Source organism: Epinephelus moara, chromosome 24, assembly GCF_006386435.1.
Source record: "Epinephelus moara isolate mb chromosome 24, YSFRI_EMoa_1.0, whole genome shotgun sequence".
Lineage (NCBI taxonomy): Eukaryota > Metazoa > Chordata > Actinopteri > Perciformes > Serranidae > Epinephelus > Epinephelus moara.
The window spans coordinates 46718862-46737032 of NC_065529.1; the positions used below are offsets into that span (position 1 = coordinate 46718862).

Below are 18171 nucleotides of genomic sequence, written 5' to 3' on the forward strand. Positions count from 1 at the left end.
CCCGTGTCAGCGTGGGATTCCTCCAGGCGCTCCAGCTTCCTCCCACAGTCCAAAGACACTGGTGACTCTAAATTGTCCGTAGGTGTGAATGTGAGTGTGAATGGCTGTCTGTCTCAATGTGTCAGCCCTGTGATAGTCTGGCGATGATGGGATGAACCCCACCTCTCGCCCAATGTCAGCTGGTATAGGCTCCAGCACCCCACAACCCCTAACAGGATAACAGTCACTGTATCTACTGTCTTGGTCATTTGTTCTTTTGTAGTGCCAACACTGTTGTGCTAATCTAAAGTTAAGGATATTCACTGTCTCTCAGGCTGCCTTTACACTACCATGTCTTGATGCCCAAGTCCGATTTGTTGCCTATATCCGATTTTTCCTGACTGCTGTTTACATGTTCTATTCACCTTATTTTTCACGGAGACAAAACAGAACGCAGCCAGCTTCCGCTTTTTTGTGCGACACTTCCGGTCCAGCACTCTTGACCACTGTGTAAATGTCCCACTGTATTTGCTACAGTGGCATTACTGCGCGCATGGAAATGTTTACGTTACTGAAAGCAATTTTAAGGACTAACTTTAAATATTTGAAGTTAATCATTAAAGAATAAATCACCTGGAAAGCTGGTGCTGCTCCACATAATTTAAAAGGTAACTTAGCCTACACAGAGCGGTGGAAATGTCCGTGCAGCTGCAGACGGGTGCGGCTGGATGATTGATGCGTATATGCTGATTCGGGTGCTATCAGAGCCGATCCGCACATCACTATGGCTTAATGATCAACTCAGTCAATAAAAACAACCCGTCCTGTGTTAGGAGTGTATGTCGCTGACAGAAAGAAAGAAAGAAAAATAAAAAAAGATAGAAAAGCAGCGTACACCTCACATATTTATTTCTCACAGTTGCGCATACGTTTGGATGGCATGCAGAAGCACCGTCTTTGTGTCTGTGTGTCTGTCGTCGCATTATTCATGACGTACGTATATTTCCACACATGAAGGAGGCCTGAATCTGATCTGACAATATCCGATATCATGCGTGTTTTTCCTGTTTACACGTTCATGTTACAGATCCGATCTGTGCCACTTGAGAGGAAAAAATCGGAATTGGGTCACTTGAATCATGTAGTGTAAAGTAGGACTCGTTGACTTCTATGTGGAGCTCTGGCCGATCTAGCAAGTACATTTATAGTTTGTTATGCTAACTCAGCAGACAACATGTTTGGTGGTCCCTCCAAATTTGAGGCCATGGTTCTCTGCCAGAAAACAGTGGATTGCCCCCTCTGGGTTGGGAGAGCGTTGCTGCCCCAAGTGAAGGTTCAAGTATCTCAGCGTCTTGCTTACCAGTAAGATTGTAACAGAGCACGTGATGGAGAAGCAGGTTGATGTGCTGTCAGTAGTGACGCAGGCATTGCACCGGACTGTCATGGGGAGGAGGGAGCTGTGCCAGACAGCAAAGCTTTCCATTTACCAGTCCACCTATGTTCTGACCCTCACCTATGGTCATGAGCTTTGAGTAGTGACCGAAAGAATGAGATCGTAGGGACAAGTGGCTGAAATAAGTTTCCTCCATAGGGTGGCTGGGCTCAGCCTTACAGATAGGGTGAGGAGTTGAGACATTCGTCTGGAGCTCAGAGTAGAGCCTCTGCTCCTTCGCGTTGAAAGGGTTCAGTTGAGATGGTTCAGGTGTCTGATCAGGATCCTCCTGGGCACCTCCTGTTAGAGGTGTTTCGGGCACGTCCAACTGGTAGGAGGCCCCAGGGCAGACCCAGAACACAGTGAAGGGATTATACATCTCATCTGGCCTGGGAACTCCTCGGGGAGAAGTTGGAAAGCATTGTTGGGGAGAGGGATGTCTGGAGTTCAGTGCTCAGCCTGCTGCCCTGCGACCCGACTCCGGATAAGCGGCTGAAAATGGATGTGTGGATGGATGGTGTAACCAATCAGACAGTGCAGTAGGCGTGACATTGACTGAGACTGCAGAATGGTAAATGCAGACAAAAGTGCTGCATCAGACCATCAGAGCCAAAGCAGCGCATTTTTCAATTAATTTATTATAGCAGCTCAAAAAAAACCAACAACAACAAAAATAATGTGTTGACCGTGATGACCTCATCAACATGGTAATGGGGTTGTTGTCCCAGCACTAGGTTTGTAAAATATGAGCACACTGTGGATAAATGGTAAATGGACTGCACTTATACACACACACACACACACACACACACACACACACACACACTCAGCCTGTATGGTAGTTTAGCGCTGGCTGTGAAAATCACACTGACAGCCAAAAGCTTCAATCTCATCAACAGATTATTATAGTCATTAACTTCAAGACCTGGCACTCACACTGACACACACAGATATACAGAATTAAAAACGATGACACACACATGCACACACATGCATATAGCTTCAAAAAAGGAACATGCTCTCTCTCTGTCTCTCCGATACACACACACAACCTCTAAATCACTTTCGTAGCAGACAAGTGCAAAATGCTTTCACTACAGAGCCGCGTCATCACACATCCAACACAACGTAATGTCACCGTGTTAATAACAGCTGTCGTGGAGGACGACACAAGGTGTAAAAAGAAAAACAACATCAATCTGAATTTGGCAACAAAACTAAACACACACACCATCTGGTTGACAACAGTCCAGACATCATAAAATCACAAGATAAATAATGCTGTGATTGAAGGATAATTACTGTGCTTGTCTTTTATTTATTTATTTTACTGATGCCATGATGAAACTTTGTTTTCTCGTTTCATGGAGGTGAATGTGTTCATGACATCGCTCTGCTTACTGTCAAACATCTGGCAACCACAGGACAACATGGAAGTCATCTCCATGTAGGAAACAATCCCATCTACCTTAATCCTAGCCCCGAGATATCTTGCGTGAATTATGGGCACAACTCCTGGTGCTGAACCGGAACGGACGATTTCCAAAAGTATGCTAATCCTCTTTTTTTTAAGAGAGATTAGGAAATAAATCGTGAAACACACTCCCTGTTACACCTCAGACAGGACGTGATCATACCTCTATTATCTCTGACAGCCATCTCAAAGCAATGGTTGTGTTCTTTTTTAATCATGCATGTTAGCGATTAGCTTGACTTGCTACTCTTTCTAAAACGTGATTATTACTTTTAGCTCCATGTAAAGTAAATAAACGTAAAAAGTAGTAGTAGGCTGAAATAGATAACTCTAGGCATTCGTTTCATCGTTCATTTCATTGACTTAACACATGCTTCAAGGTATGCTGCTGAGGGGCAATTTCCTAATGTAGGGTGAGAACAGAATCAGACTGGAAATGACAGGGATATAATTTACTGACATTAGGTGATGGGCAGTCAGTCTAGGTGTCGTTCTTTTTCACACATTTTGAGTTACAGTTTTTCTCAGTTGCTTTAGTGCATTTCTCTGATAAGAATTAAAATTCTCATAACAGTTCAACCTCCACAACATTTAGTCATTTGTGCACATCATAATAGCAGTTTCTCATTCCCTCCAACAAATTGCAAATGCTTTTGGACATGCATCAATTGCTTTCGCACAATTCTCTGCTGTTTTATAACATCATTTGCTTATGTCATGTCAGTCAAAATTAACTGTACTTATGAATGCTGAATAGTCATTCCCTATAAAACTAATAGTCCTCATTTCATTGCTTGAGTCATTACATACAAAAATGTTGAACTAATTGTCAAAATCTGTCAAGCAAATTTTATACATTTCTTTATCATTTTTTCCTGAAAATGTCTCAGAAATTGAACAATTTCTGTCAGGTGAACCTCAGCTTTCACTGATGAGGAGGAGTGTGTGACGCATTAGTTGTAACCAATGATAAGCCACTTCTCCACAGTCACTCAAAGCTGAATCCCACGAACCTTCACTTGGCAAACATATATGAACCGAGCAGGACATAGTGTCTGCCATGCCTACAATACTGTGACACAGAAATGGAAGGTCAACGTAGTGGAAGAGGGGTGAGGATGCGGGGAGGAAGGGGAAGGGGACAAAACGGGTGAAGAGGAGGAAGAGACCAATAGGCAGATTCCTGATGAAATTAGGGCTACAATTGTGGACCATGTTGTCAATCACAGCCTCACAGTGTCTGAGGCTGGTTGAAGGGTGCAGCCAAATGTTGGGAGAACCACTGTAAATTCAATTATTCGTCAGGAGAACAGGTGTGTATATTGGACAGTAATTCAGCACTAAACAATCTGCACTACTGTCATTGTGTCATACGTAAGTAATAAGTAAGTGTGTGTTTTTCTTTTGCACAATGCTGTGAACAAATTAGAATTGCAGTAAAAATGTACATACGTATTCAGTGTCTTGTACTCAGTTACCTCACTAAATACAGTAATGTGTAACTTCACTGTAGTTTTCAAATGGCTGAGCAAATAGTGTTTAGTGCTGTCTTGAGTAAACACTTACAGAGTAAACTGTCATAATGAAAACATGACAAAGCCATTTGACTCTCTTGTTCATAAACAATGGTGTCAGGACTTTTCGTTTTGATGACACTGACACTTTCATTGACATGAATACTTGCTTTTGAGGAATGAACTATCCATTTTGAGCAAGTGACACAGNGCTGAGCAAATAGTGTTTAGTGCTGTCTTGAGTAAACACTTACAGAGTAAACATTTTGAGCAAGTGACACAGTTTTGCAGGTTATCAACTAGGTTTTGCAGTTTGCACTAATTGTTTTGAGAAATGCACTAACTCTTGTGCAAATGTTAATAGTGATGTGAGAAATGCACCAAAGCGATTGAGAAAAACTGTAATACTTCCACCAAAACCCTTTTGATTTTAGTATTTCCCAAGTCATTTTAAGCATGTGACAACATAGTAAACATTAGAGTAGAGTGTGCACGAAAATATGGGAAACATCCTGTCCCATACTGACTCAGTGAGGGATGGTACGTTTTATTTTCTTATACAGGACGATCTGGTATCAACATTGTACAGTGCGAGTGGCAACCCATTACTTTCTGTAGGTGAGTGATGGAAACTGTTCTGTTGGTTGCAGGTACAACCCTTTTTTGTTCTGGCTGCATGTTCAACACTGTTGTGAAGCAACAAGTTCAGCTTTGTCTGCTGTTAGCAATACTGCAGACCTCGGCACCAGAGCTCTGGAGAGGACGTTTTAGTTACATCAGGACATAAAACCGATTTCATGGTTTCCGAATGTTTATGCAGTTAAAATGGAAACTAGAATTTAGATAGATAGATAGATAGATAGATAGATAGATAGATACTCTAACTCCAACTCAATTAAAGTTAGGTAAGTTTTTCTCCTGTTAGTTTCTTCTCTCTTCTCCCCTCTCTTCCCTCATCAAAATGAGGGTGTAGGGGGAGAGTGTACAGCCTGGTCCAGCGGGGGAGAGCTCAGTCCATACATACATCTCTCCTTGGTTCTGCCTTCCCTGTGCTCTTTCCTAGTTTTCTGTCCATCTAACCTCAACTGTTTGGCTCCTGCTTGGAAACCCCAAAACAACACTGTCACTCCCACTCATAGTTTTAAGTATGTGCATCAAGGGATTGTAACATCTAGTCGTTAACTGAACTGAGTCATGGACAAAAACATTGTTTGTAAGGTTACAGTGACCTTGACCTTTGACCTTCTACAACCAAATTCTAATCTGCTCATTCGTGAGACTAAGTAAACTTTTATGCCAAATTTGCAGAAATTCCCTCAAGGCATTCTTGGGATATTCCATTCACAAAAATGAGACAAACAAGGTCACAGTGACCTTGACCTTTGACTTATGACCACCAAAATCGAATCAGTTCATTGGTCAGTTCAAGTAGACATTTGTGCCAAATTTAAAGAAATTCCCTCAAGGAGGACATGCGGACTGGAGGAGCCAGGGATCAACCCACTGATCTTCCAATTAGTGGACGACCTGCTCCTGAGGTGGGGGTAAGATGGACAACCCAAAAACATCATGCCTCTGGCCACGCCTATCGCTGGCGTGGAGGCATAAAACCGAAAACATTTACTCATTTGTCCCTTATTGTGTCAAAACTTCTTTTTTTAACAAGAATCACAAACTGACTGGTGAACTTGGTGTTACACACAAAGACACAAAGCTGGCACACCCACCTGTGTCGTGCTGTTTCCCAGTTAGTCTTGTTTGATGGGAGGGAAGTATTTCTAATTTCACCAGTTCGGTTGTGCTCGCTAATAGCTGTGTTGCCTCCAGGACTGTACAGTGTTCTGTTGATGTCCCATCTATGGACAGCAGGTGATCTCCGGCATGCAGAGCTCCACATCTGGTGAAAAAGAGACACAGGGAGAAGATGGAAGGACTCTTACCACAACAAAACACAGGAGAAATATGTACAGTATGAGAAACACTTAGCGTGTTTTTGTTCTGTTTGAAGAGCATATGTATGCTGCAGAGCTGCTCAACCTGGTGTCTCTGCTCTCAAACTGTGAATCACTTTTTAAAAATGAATTTTCAACCATGTGGGAATGAATAGTGGCAGAACGTGAACCTCCACAGTCAAACCTGTTCGGTTGACTGAGGTTATTTTAGCTTTTCAGCACTGACACCAAGTTCAAGTGCCTCATGTATATTTTAGAGCCAGACTGAGGCTCGGGGAAATATCCTGTCTCCTGCTGTCTGTGTTAGTTATAGGGCTAGACAGAGTCTATATGTGTGTGTGTGTGTGTGTGTGTGTGTGTGTGTGTGTTAGAGAGACAGGGAGAAAATATTGAATAAACATGCAACCACATCTGTAATCCAGCTGCATAGGTTTATTTTCAGATGTGAGAAAAGAGGCAAAATGAAGTCAGAGGTTCTTCAACCAACCTTCAACTTGTCGAATTCACGGACATTTATATTACCTCAGGTATTGTGCTTTCCATTATTATGGTTTTACATGAAAGTGAAAACTGTGTGACGCAGCTTGTTTTATTATTGATGCACTAATCCTACTTGTTTCACTGTATTATTTTGATAATGTATTAAAATACATTTGCATCTTCACTATAAAACAGCACCTTCTTTCATATTTACTTGATGTTCAGTGTGCAGTGTTTCCTCTGCCATTATATCAGCCACAAAGTGGACGTTTGTGCCAAATTTGAGGAAATTCCCTCATGGCCGTCTTGAGATATTAGGCTTACAAAAATGAGACAAATGCAAGATCACAGTGACACTGAACTTTGACCACCAAAATGTGATCAATTCACTGTCGAGTCCAAGTGGACGTTCGTGCCATATTTGAAGAAATTCACTCAAGGTATTCTTGCGGTATCGTGTTCACAAGAATGAGACGGACGTCGTCACAGTGACCTTGAAATCTGACATTTGACCACCAAAATCTAGTCAGATCATCCTTGAGACCAACTGAACGTTTGTGCCAAATTTGAAGAAATTCCCTCAAGGCGTTTTTGAGGTGAAACCCGAAACATAATGCCTCTTGCCCTGGCTCTCAGAATCCATCAGCTGCTGTAAACCTTGAAGAAAACCCAGAAGAGTGCATCAACACTTTCATCAGCTCAGAGCTCCTTATCTGAACTTCATCAGCAGGAGGACACAGTTAACACAGACTTTAGAGAGTAAATCAAGGTCAAACTACAAGAAGGCATACATGCAGCTACACTGTGTATACGTGAGAGTGAGTGTACCTGTCCACCACGCTGCCAGGTTTAACCCGGTCGATGACAATGACCTGCTTGTTTCGATGATTGGCCGATGTCAGCGTGATACCCAGCGTTGCTCCTGGCGCCTTTGCAATTTCCACTAATAGCGGACCGGAGGCGTTCGTTACTGTGTCTGATGAAAAGAAAACATGTTTTTATGTGAATCATTTTCACCCTCTACTGTGATCTGATGCTCCTGTGATGAAAATAAAAAACACTTTGGCAGAGTACCTTTCAATCAGCACACGCCCTTGAGACAACATTTATCAGATGTGATGACCAGAGGATTCTTTGCAATGCATTCTGGGAGAGTTAAATTGAGCAGTTTTACACTAAAAAAAGGCAGAGCTCAGCCTGAGGCGGCAGAAAATGCCAACACATCAACAAAAATCATCCAATTTTTAATTTCAGTGCCATTTTAGCAGTCTTGAAACGTTTGCCCCAAGCTTTTATTCATGTCTTGTGTTTGTGTGTGTGTGTGTGTGTGTGTGTGTGTGTGTGTGTGTGTGTGGTCTCTCACCCATGATAGTAACGTCATACTCTATCTGGAACAGGGCTTCCTGGCCGCACTGAGCCAACACGCTGAGGGCGTCGCTGTGGTTAGCGTTATGCAGTGGCACGCCATCCACACTGAGGAGACGATCACCGGGTCGCAGTGTGCCCTCTCTGTACACACACACACACACACACACACAGACCAAAAGAAAACATCAGCGGTGAAAATACGATGAGATACGATGAAATACGGTGATGAGAGAAGTGAAAAAATGAGAATTCAGAAGTACAGACAACCTAAAAAAAATGTCATTCAGGTTTTAGGAGCTTCTTTGGACATGTTTATAGAGCATTTAGGATACACGTTTCACTTGTGATTGTGGTTTCTGTTGAGCTTGATGCGTTGTCATGGATACCTTCTTGTACATGGCTTTTGACTTTTCCAGAATAAAGGCAAAACCATAATATCTGTGCACGTAAACGTGGTCGGTGTACACTGCGTGGAAGAACGATGTTGGAAAATCACGGCATATGAGAAAACCATTTAAAAAAAAGCGTAACAAAAAAACATTTTTCAACCATTCCCTTTCTAACAGCCTGCAGCTTCTCTCTGACTTCCTCTTACATCTCGTCCCTCCTACTTTCTGAGAAACTTCTCTTTCCAACTTCCTTTTCTTTCTTTAACCCCGACTTCCAAATATCTTTTTCCTTTCAACATCTCTCTTATTTTCTTCATCTCACTTCGTTGCTGTCCTACTTGTTCCAAGCTTCTTTCTACTCCACTGGTCGCCGTCTTCCTGATCTCATCCTCTTCTTTTCTCTCCTCTCGTCTGTCTGAGACTTACAGTATAATTTCTTCTCAAGTTCAAATGGAGGACAAACACAGCAGAAACAGCACTAAGATGACAGATTTTACTGCTGTGCTTCACAGCATTCAAAATCTCAAGATTTGACATTTTGTCATGTGATCTGGTTTCATTTAAATTATGGTAATTTTCAAAAAAAAAAGTCCCCGGTTGACAGAAACACTTACACAGACTGAATGTTTGATATTCTAGAGGCACTCATGGCACATATCAGGCCATTATTCATTCCTCCAAAAATGGATATGCAGCATTTTGATTTTTTTCATGCAGCGGGCTGCATTAAAGAGCTGATAGATGCTTTATGCATGATGCCAGAGTGTGAGTAATTCAGAGCTGTCATCATACGAGCCAGAAGTTGTAAAGTATTATGTTGATAGCCCTGGAGCTTTTTCGCAACATGACGCAACGGCACAGACCAAAAGGCTTCATTAAGGCTGGAATGAGGTTATATGATAGACGTACCTAAGGATCAATGTTTCTGGAGATTACTCCAGCTTTGACAGAGATTATTACAAAACTGAAACAAAAACATTTGCCTTTGGAGCTTAACAAAACAGGTAGTGATGGCTCCATTTTTCCCCAATAAGCTGCAGGTAGTTGTATTATTTTGGCGTGAGTTGCCGAGTGCTTAAGATATCAGTCCTTGAGAAGTCTGCCTTCTCACCAGTATAATGGAACTAGATGACACTTGGCTTGTGATGCTAAAAGCACCAAAAAAATTCATTCGGAAAAACTCAACAGCGATGTGTCTTTCCAGAAATCACAGCCTGGTTACTCAAGATAATCCACAGACCCTGTTGTGAGCAGTTTCCTGTAGGAACTATTTTCTATCTACCTCACTATATCTGCCAACCATATAACCGTGCAGAAGGAAGCGTGCATCTACGCATGGATGAGAGCCTTGTGTGAGATGTAAACATTAATGGCATCCTGAGCTGCAACAATAGCTAGCTCAGTGGTGCTAGGGGAGCTAGCAGTAGATGCACACTTGGCAGTTAATTTGGTAGGCAGAAAATAGTTCCTACATGAAACTGCTCACAACAAGGTCTGTGGATTTTCTTGAGTAACCCGGTCATGCCATTTAGTTCCATTATATTGGCGAGAAGGCAGACATCTCTACTGTTAATATCTCCAAAACTTGGCAACTCACACAAAACAATCTAAACTGATGATTAGTGTGGCTGGGTGATATGAACAAAAATTTAGATCTCAGTATTTACAGGCTGACTGGCAATACACGGTATATATCTTGGTATTTTCTACAACATTGGCTCCATGTTCAGCTACAAGTCAAAGCCACATTTGAGATGTCACAAGCACTGACCCTACATCGATATAGATGGTGTTGTCTAAATGTATGTCTTGCTAGAAAATATATCAAGATATCATTCATAGTCGTTATATCGCCCAGCTCTATTCTCTTTCTATTAAGCTACACTTGCTAACGGTATCACATAGAAGGACGCGTACATCTACTCATGGATGAGGGGTTTGTGCTTGTGACAGCACATGATGTAAACATTAATTGCATCCTCCTCAGCCAAGCTGTAACGTTAGCTAGCTCAGTGGTGCTAGGTCAGGTAGCAGTGCACTTCATACAACAAGGTCTGTGATTTTCTTGATTAACTTGCCATCCAGTTGGACATCTTAATGGCCGATCTCTCCGTCATTCGGCAACTCACACAAAAACAATCTAGACTGATAAACAGGACTACAAGTAAGAGGAACAATATGCATTTCGATTATGGGGTGAACTGTCCCTTTAAGCCAACCTGTTCAACATGTTGAATCTTTTGTTACACCGAAGGACAAACACCAAAATCTGATGTCTGTTGTCGTCCACATACGACCAGTCTTAAAGGTTCTTAAAGATATTAAAAGATAACGCTGTCATTTCAGGAGTGAGGGTTTGATTTTCCCTTTGAAGATATCTCTAACTTAAGATGTCGATTTAAACGGAGAAGTGTTAAAGACTTCACTGACATTTAGCCTGTTTTAAGAGCCTGCAGGCTCTGTCGCTTTTTTCCTCTTCATATGATGATGCGGTGAGAGCAGTTTCTTCGTGATCCAGCATAAAACAGCACGGCTCAAACACTTTCAGAGTTGGCGATTTAATTCCCACTGGGTAATGCTAAAAATGTAGGCACTCCTGGGACTGTATGGTGCTGTGGATTAAGATTTCTCCAATTGGCATATAAATGGGATATAAAGCAGCATGAATATCTCATTCGTCTCCCCTAGACTGACCCACATTTTGAAGATGATTTTCTTTAGAATGGTGTTAGATGAGCTTCGAGGCAAAATAACTCAATAGTAAGATGGAATTTAATCTTGGCTTTGTCCAAGTCTGTCACTGTGTGTGAACCTGTGGAAAATCAACCAGAGTTTGGCCATGAATATTGTAAAAACCAATAGTTTCTGATTGATCGGCAATCAGTTCTGACAAATATATATTTGGCTCACAATAAAACGTTCCTTTCACAAGTCCTAAAAACGTGTCAAAGAACTCCGACGAGCCTTCATTCACTTATTCTACAACAACATCTCAGTTATTCTGCATGTGTGCTAATGTATTATTCTTTTGCAGACATTTGCCACTAGAACAAAAATAGCATCTTGCAGTTTAAAGTCTAGCTTCAACCGATTGACGCTGCTGAGTGATCAGAGTACAGGGTTAGCCTTTATTTATAAATCTCTTGCTGCTGTGTCTTGGCTGCTCTAACAGAGCAGAAACAGCTGAGTGAAGTGTGCTGTTCTGTGAGATTTTTGTGATGCAGACAAAATGAATACGACAAATTTAATTAGGAAATAACAGAGTGTCCAAATACGGTGTTGTATTACCACAAGCCTCCAGAACAGCTTCGGTGCTCTTTGTCATAGATTATACATGTCTGTTGAACTCCTCTGAAGGGACGAACATTCTCCCAAACATACTCTCATATTAACTGTTCAAAAGAGGAGCCCTGAAGAAGACCTGGTGGTCGAAACCGGTCTGCGTTTTTTTTTACATTTGGTTGTATGTATTTTAACTCTAACATACCCGATTAAATAAAGGCTTTTTAATATTATTCCTTGGCTCGGTGCGTAGTGTGCCTGCAGAAAGCCCGAGTGGCTTACTCCTCTTTTGAACAGTTAATATTCAACTTCAAGAGCACCTCGCGTCTACCTGGAGTTTACCTGAGAGCACCCAGTAATTTTCTTCTTTTTATACTCTCATATTAGTTTTGGTGATGGTTGGGGAGAGTGCCTTTTTACACATTGCTCACAAATCTCCCACAGGTGTTCAGTTTGGTTACTGTGAACATCATAGCTAGTACATGATATTATATTATGATTAATTCTTTGGACAATGATTCAATATTTGCTGATATCACAAAATCTGCCACTATACAATTTCGATTCAGTTCAAGGGCCTGAAGTTGATCAGAGATGAAATCACATGCCCATTTAACACAATTAGTTACAAAAGCAATTTTGACCCCTTTTGTTTTGCTTTTGGCCATAAACGTGTCACGACATGTCATAATAAATTAAGAACTGTGGTGCTACAGAGATGCCTCAGTCTACAAATCTTACTCCAGATGTAAGAGGACAGGCTTGTTGGGTTCAGACCCCAGCAAAAATCACATCATCCTTTTTATGCAAATTTTTTCTCCGACATTAAAATTTTCAGAACAGGTTTGATTTTCGAGGCAAAGGAGAAATGTGTGCCTTTTGATTTTGTCACGCACTGCGAATTTTCGCAACAAACACATCGGATTCAGTGTGCAAAGATTGTATGCGTAAACAATGTGAAGTGATTGGTTCTATTACTCCAAACTTCAGGTGTTCAATCACAACACCTGTATTTCAGAACAGTTCACAGCAGGAAACTGTGAGCCCAGTCCTAATGTGAAAATATTGCTACACACTCCACCATGCCAGCTTCTTTGTAGCTTACTGGCAAACAGCTAACTGGCTAACACTTTGCTGTTGTGTTAAAAGATGTGTCACAAATAGGGAATTTCTACTCTGCAGTGATGGTTAATATATGTGTGTAATTTAGCAGAAATTAATGAAGTAAAAACTACTATGTATTTACTATTTCTGTAGATGGCACTCTTTTCGCTGTCTGTTAAATTCACTGCATATACACATCTTTTATCAGGCTAATAGGAACTGTAGAATGCATAATTTTTCCTGCAGAGGATTTCAAACAGTGTATTTATATATGAATTCATGTACTGGATGTACAGACGGCTGAATCACTGCTGCGTTACATCAGTTAAACAGCCGCAAAGCTGACATTCATATGAAAATGTCATGGATTATTACTTAAACATGAAGACTGAGACAGACACATGATGACAACATTAAAGGGATACGAGGTGATTCATGCTGCTGCAGCTCTGAGTAACACATAACTGTCAACATACCAGTGACGGTCACTGGAAACGACACCATTATCCTTGGGGTTTATTCACATGAAGGCACAGACAAATCTCCCGCACTCCTGACTGAAGCTGGCCGAGCTGTGCCACTGTTAGTTTAAACTCAGTGGAGGCCAGCGCTCGTCTGGCTTTTATTTTTCCTAGACATCACTTTTTTTTTTGGAAGTGGTTGCCCTGGCTGTTCAACCCCAATAAAGACATATGGTCCGTGTCTCTGTCTCTGACTGTGTGTGTTTATGTCTTTGCTTGGATATGTCTCAGTATTATTGTATGTGAATATGTTTGACTTTGTGCGAGTTTGTACACTCACACACGTAGCTGCATGTACAGTAAATATGGGTTTATAGTTGCATGAGCGTGCAGTCAGTGCTACCTGTCTGCAGGACCTCCTGGCCTGACGTAGGTGACCACTAGGGGGCGTGACTTGTGCCAGTCTTCGTGGGTACCACCTGCAAGAAGAGTACAGGTTAGATCTTCACACTAAACACTCGTCTCATATGATTATAACGCTTCACTTTCTTTATCTATTTCCATTCAGTATAAAAATGACAGAAACTTGCTTCAAACAATGAGTCATTTCTTCTTTTGTATGTTGGTTAAAATGATGTCACTGTATCCACTCTAACACAGTTTCTGACAGGGATTGTTCTGAAAGCTCCTTTAAGAAAACCCTGGCAGCTGTGGTTAAAGTTACTGTATGTCATTTTAGACATGCACAGGGAATATTAATTGGGCTTTTATTGCCGATGGGTTAGCAAGTTGTAATGACTTCTATGTAAAGGACTTGGGCCAGATTTGTCCCTGAAAATCCAAAGGATGTGATGTTGTGGCCATTCCTGTGACTGGCCTGTCTTCAGTTCCGCTACAGCACTAACAGTGTGCAACACTAGCTAACATTAGCTAAGAAATGGAGCCTGCTAACGTCAACAAACAGCCAGTGTTCCATCATAACACAGAGTCCTCACGTGCTGTATTTCCGTTACTTCAGTGACCTTCACTTAGCACCCTACAGAAACTCAAATTCAGCCGAAACAAGACCGAGGGCCCGAGCGCCACAGGTTTCATCCCCCACTGTCCCTGCCAGATTAGCAAACTTTCTGTTGCTGCAGTAACATTGATCACACTCCACGCCTGGGGTTTGCTCTGGCTATATTTGAGTTGCTACAGTGGCTAAGGTCCAAACTGCTGCCCACTTCCAGGGGGGTATCGTCCTAGCGGCAGGGAGTGAGGCGGAGCATCAGCAGACTGCTAGCCAGCTATTTCTTTTCTCATTTGTGGTTTGATAAACAGTATATCCATCAAATTCAGTGCCCCACATCATAATATCAGTGCCCCCCAGTCATGAAAAGAAATCCTAAAGTTACAAGACATAATGACATGTAAAATATATATTGGGATATTGTAGTTTTAGCTGGCTAATGTTAGTTAGCTTGTTAACGAGGATGAATTGCTAGCTTGATAATGTAGGAAAGTGCTATCTTGAGTGATTAACATCAACTAATTCATCCAGACTTTTTGTCAGCTATAATTACAAAGCAACCAACACCAGATTTATACAGCCTAGCTTAGTTACAGCTAGTTGGCTAGTTTTAGCTTGCTTGCTAACTAACATTATCACCAGCAAAAATACTGAGTGGATATGTCAGCTAGCAAGCTTGCCAAATTACTTCACTGGTTAACGTGATCAATGATAACCAATTTCTGTGTTATGACAAACAATAGGCTACTAATCTAGCCCGAAATTCTGTGTTTTCTACTAGCCAAGAGTGATGCAGGGGTGGTCAACGAGCTAATCATGACCTGAGCTCAGGTTAACCAGCTAGCTGAAATTTAGCTTATTACCCTACATGATGCTTCAGTTGGTTGCTTCATAAGTTTAGCTGATAGTGTAATTTACAAACGCCAAGTTACTTAGTATCGAGCCAGTGATGCCAGGATCACTGCAGATTATTCTAACAATGACTGTAATTTATTCTCCAGCATTTTGTCAACATGATGCCGGTCAATCAGGGTCAGTCATATATTTGTTTTGGCCATTACCCAGGAGCTCAGAGAGAGGTGTCACTAAAAACAAGGATTTTCTGAAAGTTTCATACAGAACCTTTAACCACTGGGTTGCAAATTTCAAATTATTCATATTTGTTAGCATTTTCCCAACTTTTACACCTCAACTTTTACTTTATGAAGTGCAGCACAAATAAATGATGCAATATTTTTACAAAGTGATACTACTCCCGTACACCACTCCAGCATGGTGCCATGTCAAACTCCGCCACTCACATATAGTTCAAACATACAGTCATTTTTCTTATTATTTTACTACCGATGGTTACCTCTCATGACGAAACCAAAGCTGTTCCCCTCTTTGTGCAAACAGATGTCGATTGTCTTTGATATAACCCCTGAGGTGCTGTCTGGTGCTTTGAGAAGGGGGAGATACAGAGAGACAGCGAGACAGGAGAAGAGAGAGAAGGAGATAATTTATTCATCTTAGTAAAAGAATTTATGTCGCAGCTGTTAAGTATTTCTGCTCCATAATCAACTGCAATTAAAGTTTTATTCGCTTGCGCTATATGTTACATCAGACTAATGGAGCATAAACCTTTAATACAGAAAAATAAGAGAAAGGTTGGATAATGACTTAATATAACGATATAATGCAATTATAACAGAGATGCATATTTTTTATTCTGAGTTGCGCCTCGATGCCTATCATATCTTTTAATGCTATCTATAATACTACAATTTTATCTTATTAAAAAGTTCAAACTACTACATACAGTGTGTAGCTACTCTTTCTGCAGGTACCAGGGACACAATAAGATAATTTGAGGAATAGATCCATGAGTTTTAATATGAGGAAACACTGCAGGCCACTGTATGGTACTATAACACAGAATATTAAAAGTTACTACAGCACAAATCATTTAATCCTTATATTGTCAGGTAAACAGTAGAATTACATTTCCCATCATGTGGTGCTGGTTAAATGGTGCCATACTGCATTGACAACTCTTTTTCTTTTTTTGATTGCATCAGGACCCCTGCTGTACCAATACTGGTCTCATTGAAATGAATGAGGAGGCTGTGTTTTTTCAACCCAGTATCCTTGGAAACACATTCATAGTGGACAATTCTTCATCTCACCACTGACATCAAGCGCCAACGTCAGCCCCGTCGCTGTAAGAAAATGTTGGCATTGTACGTTTCTGCAAACTACAAATACGCTACATTTGTACGTATTAAACTACATACAATAAAACAGTTTAAACAGAGTCATTGCTGTGTTTCCAGCAGCAGCTTTTTAGGCTCCAAACACGGGTGTTTTGGAGCAAGCTGTCAGCAGGGATATTACCACAAAAAGCAATTGTTTTTTCACCAAGACATCACTACTTCTCCTGCTGGGATTGTGCCCCCCAAAATATGATCTTTTCCTCACCATAACCAAGTAGTTTTTGTGCTTCAACCTAATTACACATTAACCACAGCATTGTTAAAATGAAACCTTTCAACATATCCGCAGAATTTTATGTGGCGATTAGGTTGCCACCCGTCAGCGCTGTAACCACCATCTTTCTCTCACCTTTAAAAGGTGTTTTAACCCTGACAAACCCTACCCAAGTTTCTTGTGGCCATCACTATAACTTACTAGAGTTTATTTGGCAGAACCACAATCTGTCCTTAGTCATAACTATCTCTTGGTCACCATGTGCAGATATTGTGGAAGTTTAGAAACATTTGACATTAAATGTATTCCAGGATTTTGCAGAATCATCCAAAGTGCTTATGTCAGACTGGACCTGACTGGAGCCATACTTTTTTTTCATCACAAAAAAAGTGACATATGCAAACAAACTTACAAACATACACGACCCACATACAAACAACAAAACAAACAACAAGAAGCCAGACCAGATAGAGATAATCACAACAATGTTTAGCCTGTTACATTAACATAAAAAAAAAAAAGCGGCCAAGAATAACAAAACATGGTGTCACTTTGACTTCAGTTAATAGATGGTATATTAAGGTGCCGAATTATTGGGCTCCAAGTTCTCTAAAATCTATCCTGCAAACCTGATGTATCATTTCTGAGTCTCTCTAGAAGTATCCTCGAGACTAGTTCCCTAAACCAGTGGTTCCCAACTGGTCCAGCCACAGGGTCCAGTTTCTCCTTAGACATTAGTTCAAGGTCCACATAGTTTAATATGTCATACTTGCGTTTGGCCATGTCTAAGGTTAGTTTGCTGTCTCTGTTAAGTAGCTTTTCCTTAGTCACTCACTCTACAGCAGGAAACAGCACCTCAAAGTAAAAGCTTTGTGCTGGAAATATACTGTACTAGGGCTGAACGATATGGAGAAAATTTCATATCTCGATATTTATGCCAGATATCTCGATACCGATACGATACGATATGACTATGGGTTCAGTGAAAACTAAGCATTCTTTATGAAAAAAAAACAAAAAAAAAACGAGTCCGAACCATTTTCTGGAAGCCCTCTTTAGTGACTGAATACACGGGAATCATGTGTAGCAATATGGTACGTTATAGCATTTGTAATGTCTTTGTGCCTGCTGGACGTCGATTGGTATGGCATTATGCTACTGAATGCATCGGCAATCTGACCTTGCTTGGGCTTGACACAGGAGGACCCAGATGTCCCTGCCGTGTCTTTTAATGCAAGGCACTGTTCATACAGTCCTC

The 18171-nt window shown here is 41.1% G+C and overlaps 1 protein-coding gene across 1 annotated transcript in view; it reads right to left on the reverse strand.

The window, feature by feature from the left end:
• The window catches only part of LOC126386820 (glutamate receptor-interacting protein 2-like), a 274362-nt gene that overhangs the window by 49869 nt on the left and 206322 nt on the right, over positions 1-18171 (reverse strand). Inside the window, exons 5-9 of the mRNA XM_050039415.1 lie at positions 15799-15885; positions 13839-13914; positions 8195-8340; positions 7660-7807; positions 6127-6296 (exon numbers count right to left, since the gene is read on the reverse strand). Of these exons, the coding sequence (XP_049895372.1) occupies positions 6127-6296; positions 7660-7807; positions 8195-8340; positions 13839-13914; positions 15799-15885 (627 nt within the window). The remainder of the gene's footprint in view (positions 1-6126; positions 6297-7659; positions 7808-8194; positions 8341-13838; positions 13915-15798; positions 15886-18171) is intronic.